Here is a 9,083-nt window from a genome sequence, read left to right as displayed (position 1 = left end):
ATGGGATAGATTACACTCTCAGCAAGTTTGCGTATGACACTAAGCTCGGGGGAGAGGTAGATATGCTGGAGGGTAGGGATAGGATACAGAGGGACCTAGACAAATTAGAGGATTGGGCCAAAAGAAATCTGATGAGGTTCAACAATGACAAGTGCAGAGTCCTGCACTTAGGATGGAAGACTCCCATGCACCACTACAGGCTGGGGACTGACTGGCCAATCAGCAGTTCTTCAGAAAAGGACCTGGGGATTACAGTGGATGAGAAGCTGGATATGAGTCAGCAGTGTGCCCTTGTTGCCAAGAAGGCTAACAGCATACTGAGCTGCATTAGTAGGAGCATTGCCAGCAGATCAAGGGAAGTGATTATTACCCTCTATTCGGCACTGGTGAGGCCATGTCGTTAAATCTCGGCAATAAGCATCTTCACATAACTTTCATGACTTTGTATTATGCCTCTATTTTCATACAACTTTGTATCAGATCCTTATATAGAAAAATTTGTATTGAGCCTTGGTATAATGTTAAAAAATGTCTTTTTGCTAGGAGTAGAGTAAGATCTCTCCCCCACTTCCCTTTTAACCCATTGCCCTGTTGAATGAACAAGGTGTGAATGAGTAAAGGCGTGAAAGGCAGCACCTCCAGACAGCTGCAACAGTTGGCGAGGGGATGGAAGCCAGACCCAAGAAAAATAAAACTTGTCAAGTGGGCTCACTAAAGAAGAGCAGACATATAGACGGCCTTGGGGGTTAGAAGCAAGCACCTTCTTTTGAAAACGCCCTCTTTGAACAGCAGTGGTTCAACACCCAGAAGGAAGCAGCACAAAGGACCAAGGACACAGATACAGATTTTAAATCTGGTATAGATTTGCATGAGAGGGAAGCTGCTATAAATGTGAAGTGTCTTGCAGAGGACCCTGGGTCTCATCTTGTCAACATGGGAGCATTGATCTGGATCAGCAGAAGCCCGGCTCCACCCCTTTCCCCATGTAACTCACCTGGCCAGTGAAGTTAACGGGAGCAACTAATTGGTAACAACAACAAGACAGGAGTGTGCTTCTGTGTGTGTGTGTGTATGTGAGTGCATGAGTGTAATATATATATCATATGCATATGATACAGTGTAAATTAATACATGTATTACTAATAAAAGTGGCATTTTGCCTTATTCCCCCTGAAAAGATCCATTGCAGTACTTTAAGTACAACAGCCACACTTATAGAGTATTGTGTTCAGTTTTGGGTCCCCCACTACAGAAAGGATGTGGTCAAATTGGAGAGAGTCCAGCAGAGGGCAACGAAAATGATCACAGGGCTGGGGCACATGACTTACGAGGAGAGGCTGAAGGAACTGGGCTTGTTTAGTCTGCAGAAGAGAAGTGTGATGGGGGATTTGATAGCAACCTTCAACTGCCTGAAGTGGAATTCCTAAGAGGATGGAGCTCGGCTGTTCTCAGTGGTACCAAATGACAGAGCAAGGAGCAATGATCTCAAGTTAAAGTGGGGGAGGTCTAGGTTGGATATTAGAAAACACAATTTGACTAGGAGGGTGATGAAGCACTGGAATGGGTTACCTAGGGAAGGGGTGGAATCTCCATCCTTAGAGGATTTTAAGGCCTGGCTTGACAGATCCCTGGCTGGGACGAGTTAGTTCGTGTTGGTCCTGCTTTGAGTGGGGGTTGGACTAGATGACCTCCTGAGGTCTCTTCCAACCCTAATCTTCTATGATTCTCTCTGTGCTTCATGAAACTTTGGATCCAAAAGATAAAAGACAGTTGTGCCCAATTTAATCATGGCATCCTTTAGGAGTGTGATCAGTGCCACTTAACAAGGGAGCAGTGTTCTAAAAATAGTCTTCCTGGGCCATAGGTCAACATAGTGTCAATCTCTGGGGTGAAAATTAACTACTAGTACCGGCAATTTCTACCTGAGGTCTTGTCAAATCTTTGACCTTACTTGCAATAATTTTACACTTCTCTGGCATAGAATTCTTCACCAACCACACAACATATCAGTAGTGATGAGCTGAACAGAAATGTCACTTCCATTTTCCCCATCTCTACCTAGATAGGGATTGCATTTCCCAAATAACAGGCAACATGCGCCTGATTAGGAAGGAGATATTTTCAAGAGCGACCTCCTGCAGAGCCCGTGCCACAACTGCTTTGGGAGCCCAATGCATGGGTATTTTGCTTAGTTCCAAGTTATTTACTAGGGAATCCTCTTCCCAGCCCTTTAGAAAAAATATTGACCTAACCAATTGAACAACAGGGGGATTGGGATGGTGATGGGGAATAAGGGAATCCCTCTGACTTACCCTATCTTCTTCTGTTGTTTCAGAGGGTGAAATGACATTTTTCCCTATCCCTGCCCTCTTCCTGCTCTTTGTTATAGTTCAATATATTTTAAGTGAAGAAAATGGTAGTAAAAATATCTGCTCACACACAACAACATGAAGCAACATCAGAGCAACTGGGAATGAAACAACTTGTTCCCGAAGGCAGGGCCGGCTTTAGGCCGATTCAGCCGATTCGGCTGAATTGGGCCCCGCGCCAAGAGGGCCCCGCGCTGCAGCTGTCCACCCCGCCCCCAGCTCACTTCCCCCTCCTCCCCTCCCCTGAACGCTCCGCCCCCTCCCCTGCTTCCCACGAATCAGAGATTCGCAGGAAGTCTGAAAAGAAGCAGGGGCGGGCCGGCAGCACAAGGTAAGCTGGGGTGGTGGGGGCGTGAGAAGGGCTCCGGGGAGGCGCGGCCCGTTCCCGCAGGCCCCAGCGGCTCTGGCCCGGCTTGGCTCCAACCCGGCCCCCGCGGCTCGGGTCGGCTCCGGCCTGGCCCCCGCGGCTCGGGTCGGCTCCGGCCCTGTCCCCGCGGCACGGCTCCCGCAGCTCAGCTCGGGTCTCCCCATCCCCCCCCCGCGGCTTGGCTCGGGTCTCCCCCCGTCCCGTCCCCCCCGCGGCATGGCGCGGCTCGGGTCTCCCCCCATCCCCCCCTTGCGGCGCGGCGCGGCTTGGGTCTCCCCCCATCCCCCCCTCGCGGCACGGCGCGGGTCTCCCCCCGCCCCCCCCGCGGCGCGGCTCGGGTCTCCCCCCCCCAGGCGCGGCTCGATTCCTGGGGGCGGGGCTTGCAGCAAGCCCCGCCCCCAGGAATCAGGCCCTGCTCTTGCTAAAGTCGGCCCTGCCCGAAGGGGAACTTGATAACTAACAATTGCTTTGAAATGGGGGAACAGTATAACCATGATGCTCAGGGTTTGTTTAGATTAGGAAAAGTGATGGAGTTTAGGTCAGGTCAAGGGGGAAGCTAATGCCAATCACTGCACCTGGGCTGCATCTGCTCTACAACTATAATTGTCTTTTTATACCAAGATCACTAACTTGAGCAGCCAATGCCATGTACAGTCCTAGTGGATGTAAGACACAGGTAGTTTTTGCCTCAGTGTACCTTGTTTTATCAAACCTCTCTCCCCCACCTGGAGATGATGAACATTCCTGGCTGGAGGGACACACACTCCTATAACTCAAAAGGAAAGGAGTTGACAGAAAAGATCACAGGACTGACTCCAAAGAAGGTGAGCTGCAAAAGGTAGAAGCAGGCAACTCATCTGGTGGAGCTGAGAGATCACGGTGAAGATGGTGCAAAATTCTTTCGCCAGCCCTAGTCAAGGCATTTATTACAGTTCTCTCTCATGTGGATTTTCTGATGTGTAATAAGGCTTGAGCTCTGATTGAAACTTTTCCCACACTCAGAGCATGTGTAGGGCATCTCCCCTGTATGGATTCTCTTATGTTGGATAAGGTGTGAGCTCCGACTGAAGGTTTTCCCACACTCAGAGCATGTGTAGGGCCTCTCTCCTGTGTGGATTCGCTGATGTGTGATACGGGCTGAACTATGAATGAAGCATTTCCCACACTCAGAGCATCCATAAGGTTTATCACTTGTGTGGATTCTCCTATGTGTTCTCAGGGTAGAGCTGCAATTAAAGCTTTTCCCGCACTCAGAGCATGTGTAGGGCTTCTCTCCTGTGTGGATTCTACGATGTCTGATAAGGTGTGAGCTCCGATTGAAGCTTTTCCCACACTCAGAGCATGTGTACGGCTTTTCCCCTGTGTGGATTCGCTGATGTGAAATGAGAGCTGAACTATGAATGAAGCATTTCCCACACTCAGAGCATTTATAAAGTTTCTCACCCGTGTGGATTCTCCGATGTGTGACAAGGTGTGAGCTGTGAGTGAAGCTTTTCCCACACTCAGAGCATGTGTAGGGTTTCTCTCCAGTGTGGATTCTCTGATGCGTGATAAGGTTTGAGATCTTATTGAAGCTTTTCCCGCACTCAGAGCATGTGTAGGGCGTCTCTCCAGTGTGGTTTCTCCAATGTGTGACAAGGTCTGAGCTCCGATTGAAGCTTTTCCCACACTCATGGCATTTGTAGCATATCTCTTCCAAGTGGATTCTGTCACGTGTAATAAGGTCTGAGTGCCTACTGAAGTTTTCCTCTGGCTTCTGCTGAGTCTCACAGCCTTTTGCTTTTTCTCGGAGTGCACAACACCTGGAAACATTGCCTTTGCATCTTCCTGATAACGTCCCATGTGGATCCACTTGCTCAGCATCTTCCTCCTGGGGTTTCTCCTCCTTATTCTCACTCACCATCCCATCACCTGATGGGAGACAGAGAGAATCCAGACATAGGTCACACCCTGTGCCAGAAAGAAAGGAAATCTCAGAGACAGGAATGGAAAAAGGGATGAACAAACCAAAATATGTGCACGAGAGATCAAACCTATCAGGAGCTGATTTTCCCCAAACCCTTCCCCAGAGGAGAGAGGATGGGATCAGTTTTGGTCCGTATCTCACCAGAACACTCAGGGGAAAGCGATATCAGGGAGGAACCTGCTGCCAGTTGTCAGTCAGTATAGAAGGGAAGCCATGAGTGACATCTGCCATAATGATTCCACATCTGAAGGAAACAATCCTGAACTTGGAGAGCTCATAGGGTCTATGTTGGGCATCCCAAATGTTTTCTGCGTTCCCAAACAGTTTTTGAGTTGGTTTAACCAATTCCTCACCTGTGTAGGCAGCTCTCGGGAGCACTTCTTTCTCAGAGCCCTGGAGGTCCGGGACCCATGGCTCTTCCCCTTGTTCCAGCTGCGAGATCACATCAGGTTTGGAAATTGGAAACCCTACTCCAGGCAAAGAAAACAAGGGAGGTCAGTGGAATTTGTGGGATACTTGTCACAAAGAATATTCCATGGTTTGAACCCCAGCTCATTTTTAAGCAGTAACATCCCAAGGCCAGCTTCCTTGGCTCAAAGTGGCATGAGAGTTATTATTATTATAAATCATATGCATTACCTTAATGCCTAAGGACCAACTAACAGTGGGTCCCCATTGTGCTAGGCAAAGTACAAACAGAGAATAGAAGATGGCCCATGCCCTGAAGAATTTACAATCTAAATAGACAAGACAGACACAGAATGGGGGAAGGGGTAGAACCTACTGTTAGAATAGAGAAATTCAGGCCTGCCTGTAAAGCCTATACTTTAAGAACTTAGGTGTATTTTTATCACTTTGTCTTTATACCCCTGTAATTAGCTAAGAATCAAAATCACAGTCCGCCTGTGTCTGGGCCTTGTCTCACTAGGAGAGTCTGAGGCCTTGTTCTCAGGCTAAGGCCTTTGGCTAAGCAGCAGGGGCAGCCATAAGCTGGGAAGTGTACGGTCACATCCTCATCTCCCAAACCAGTCATGTTGAAATAAGGTGCTATTGGGCTGTTAGGAAGATGATACTGTCCGGATAGTGCGCATCACCACCAGATAAAGAAACAGATCTTAAGACGGTTAAAGAAAACTTAGGGCTGGTCTACACTAGGAGGTTATGTCAAATTTAGCAGTGTTAAATCGAATTAACCTTGCACCCGTCCACACAACGAAGCTATTTAGTTCAACATAGAGGTCTCTTAAATTCGATTTCTGTACTCCTCCCCAACGAGGGGAGTAGCACTAAATTCGACATGGCCATGTCGAATTAGGGTAGGTGTGGATGGAATTCGACGCTAATAGCTCCGGGAGCTATCCCACAGTGCACCATTCTGTTGACACTCTGGACAGCAGTCCGAGCTCGGATGCTCTGACCAGCCACACAGGAAAAGCCCCGGGAAAATTTGAATTCCTTTTCCTGCCTGGCCAGTTTGAATCTCATTTCTTGTTTGGACATTGTGGCGAGCTCAGCAGCACTGGCAACGATGCAGAGCTCTCCAGCAGAAGTGACCATGCAATCTCAGAATAGAAAGAGATTAGAAAGGCATGGACTGATTGGGAAGTCTTGGATCTGATCGCTGTGTGGGGCGATGAGTCCGTGCTTTCGGAGCTGCGCTCCAAGAAACGGAATGCGAAGATCTACGAGAAGATCTCAAAAGGCATGACAGAGAGAGGATACAGCCAGGATGCAACGCAGTGCCGCATGAAAACAAAGGGGCGGAGACAAGGTTACCAGAAGACCAAAGAGTCAAATGGACACTCCAGATTCTAGCCCCAGACATGCCGTTTCTACGAGGCACTGCATTCCATTCTAGGTGCGGCCGCCACCACTACCCCACCACTGACCGTGGACTCTGAGGATGGGATATTGTCGACAGCCGCTTCCTCGGAGATGTTAGCGGACGGGGAAGATGAGGAAGGAGATGAGGAGGATGAGGCAGTCAACAGCGCTTACAACACTGATTTCCCCGACAGCCAGGATCTCTTCATCACCCTCACGGAGAGCCCCTACCAACCCTCCCCAGGCGTTAACCCGGACCCTGATTCAGGGGAAGGATCATTCGGTAAGTGTTTTAAACATGTAAACATTTATTTTGAACAGAACAGGAATATTAATAATAGGTTTTTCATGATTAGTTTATCCTAGGCGCTTAACGTTTTAGTCCTTGGCAGTGCAACTACTGCGAAAGAATCTAACCGTGTCCGGTTTATCATGATTAGTTTGCCCTAGACACTCTACTTTTTAGTCCTTTCCAGTGCAGTTACTGGAAAATAAGGTCTATATGTCCGGGGATAGAGCTGAAATCCTCATGGGACATCTCCACGAAGCTCTTCTGGAGGTAACTGGAAAGCCTTTGCATGAGGTTCCTGGGGAGAGCGGCCTTATTGTGGCCTCCGTGGTAGGAAACTTTTCTGCGCCAGGCTATCATCAAGTACTCTGGGATCATTGCCTCGCAGAGCATGGTGGCATACAGCCCTGGTTTTTGCTGGCTTTCACGCAGCAAAAAGAGTGGTCTTTCTCTATGTCAGAAATCCTCATCAGAGTGATGTCACTCATGGTGACCTGCTTTAAATTAGGGGAATGTTAGTATTGGGACTGCTTGCCTGTTTCTTTACATAACTGTAACTGGTGGTTTACAGCCACGCGGTGGAGGCGGGAGAGGGGCAGCATACAGGGATCTTTCCCGGGGACAGCCGCGAGGGGGTGGGACAGGGGCAGAGTTCATGCTTGCCGGATTGCCGGCAGCAGGAACTGGCCAACGCTAGGAGCATTGCTTTGAACGTGAAAAGAGGTCAGTGCTATAATTTAAGTTTTAAGCAGCCAAAAGTCTACGGCTTACCATGTCAGCCCGATACCCAAATTCCGCTGTCCTGCCCCGCTTGTCTGATCTCCACTGCAAGACCCCAGGCACTGAATGCGAAGGCCGAAAATTCAACCTTGTCCTGAGTTCGCATGTGATAGGTGCTGTGCATGGTCTTGTTCACAGAGAAAGACTATGTTCATTGTTCACAAAAATGTATCTTTGTGAGGAATTCACTTCCTTTTCCCCATCCCACAGCTGCGACTGTCTCCCGACCTACCCCGGCATCCCCCTCCCATAGGCTGGCGCAGATTAGACGGAGAAAGAAAAGAACATAGGACGACATGTTCTCAGAACTTATGGGCTGCTCCCGAGCCGAGGCAGCCCAGCAGACGAGAACATGTCGCAATACCAGCGATCACACAGCGAACGGGAGGAGAAGTGGCGGCAGGAAGACCAGCAGGTGACTCAAACGCTGCTTGGACTAATGAGGGAGCAAACGGACACGTTCCGGCGCCTTGTGGATGTTCTGCAGGACTGGAGGCAGGAGGACAGAGCCCCGCTGCAGTCTCTCTCTAACCACCCTCCCCAGCCACAAAGTCCCATACCCCCCTCACCCAAAGTCACAAGAAGAAGGGGCGGCAGGAGCCGTGAAAACTGTCACTCCACCCCTACAGACTGCTCAAGTACCAGAAGGCTCTCATTCCCAAAAATCTGATAAGTCCTTTCCTTCCCACCTCACCCAAGCCCCCGTCCCAGTTTCATCCCCTAACTGTGTAGTTGCTAATAAAAAATATGTTTCTCTTAATTACTGTTTCCGTCATGTTCTTTTAGAGGCGAGTGTGTTTGAAGGGGGGGAAGGGGGTTGGTAATTGGAGAGGACAGTCACCTTTACCAGGGTACAGACACAGGGGCACATTCAGCAGAAGGTCACACACACATTGCAGTCACCAGGCACCCTGGTCAGTCTGGGAGGTGGTTTTCATGTTCTGTGTGTGGGGGGGCTATGTCACTTTGTGGCGCGAGAGGGCGGTTAGAGATCTGATGCAGCGGTCCTTAGCCTGGATCACAGAGCCACGCAGCAGATCTGTAACCGTCCTCCCCTGCCACAAAGTCACATAGCCCCCCCCCCCACAGTCCCGAAAAGGAGGGGTGGCAGGCTCCGTTGAAACAACCAGTCCACTACTGCGGACCGCTCTAGAAGCAGGAGCCTGTCATTCCTTAAGTTTAGAAGCATTCTTTCCATCACTACGCCCGCTCCCCACCACAGTCTGCATCCCAGTTTCAACACTTTGCCACGAAATCCGTAATAAAGAAAACGGTGTTCATTAACAAAGTTCCATTTATTTTATTTTTAAACATGTGTTGGATGGAGGGGAACGGGGTATGTAACTGCAGAGGAGAGTCAACATTAACTGCGTAAAGAAACGGGGGCAGGATCAGCTTCTCTTTAAACAACGTAATAGTCACAGGTTACCCTGCTCACTGAGGAACCTAGCTTTGAAAGCCTCCCGGATGCACAGCGCGTCCCGCTGG

At 49.4% G+C, this 9,083-nt stretch overlaps 1 protein-coding gene across 2 annotated transcripts; it reads right to left on the bottom strand.

The window, feature by feature from the left end:
• Positions 1–3,177: 3,177 nt before the first annotated feature.
• On the bottom strand, positions 3,178–8,546 carry LOC112060941 (gastrula zinc finger protein XlCGF17.1-like). 2 transcript variants are annotated; one of them, XM_024113209.3, is made up of 2 exons: positions 5,056–8,546; positions 3,178–4,647 (listed from the first exon to the last, which is right to left on the bottom strand). In XM_024113209.3, the coding sequence occupies exon 2, from the start codon at positions 4,637–4,639 to the stop codon at positions 3,647–3,649; it is 993 nt and encodes a 330-aa protein (XP_023968977.2). In that variant the 5' UTR covers positions 4,640–4,647; positions 5,056–8,546; the 3' UTR covers positions 3,178–3,646. The 2 variants fall into 2 exon arrangements, with proteins under 2 accessions (XP_023968977.2, XP_023968978.2); XM_024113210.3 differs by having other exon boundaries at positions 3,179–4,686; positions 5,056–8,541.
• Between the last annotated feature and the right edge of the window lie 537 nt (positions 8,547–9,083).

Source organism: Chrysemys picta, chromosome 16 (genome assembly GCF_011386835.1).
Source record: "Chrysemys picta bellii isolate R12L10 chromosome 16, ASM1138683v2, whole genome shotgun sequence".
Taxonomy (NCBI): domain Eukaryota; kingdom Metazoa; phylum Chordata; order Testudines; family Emydidae; genus Chrysemys; species Chrysemys picta.
This window is presented reverse-complemented; position numbering and strand designations above follow the sequence as displayed.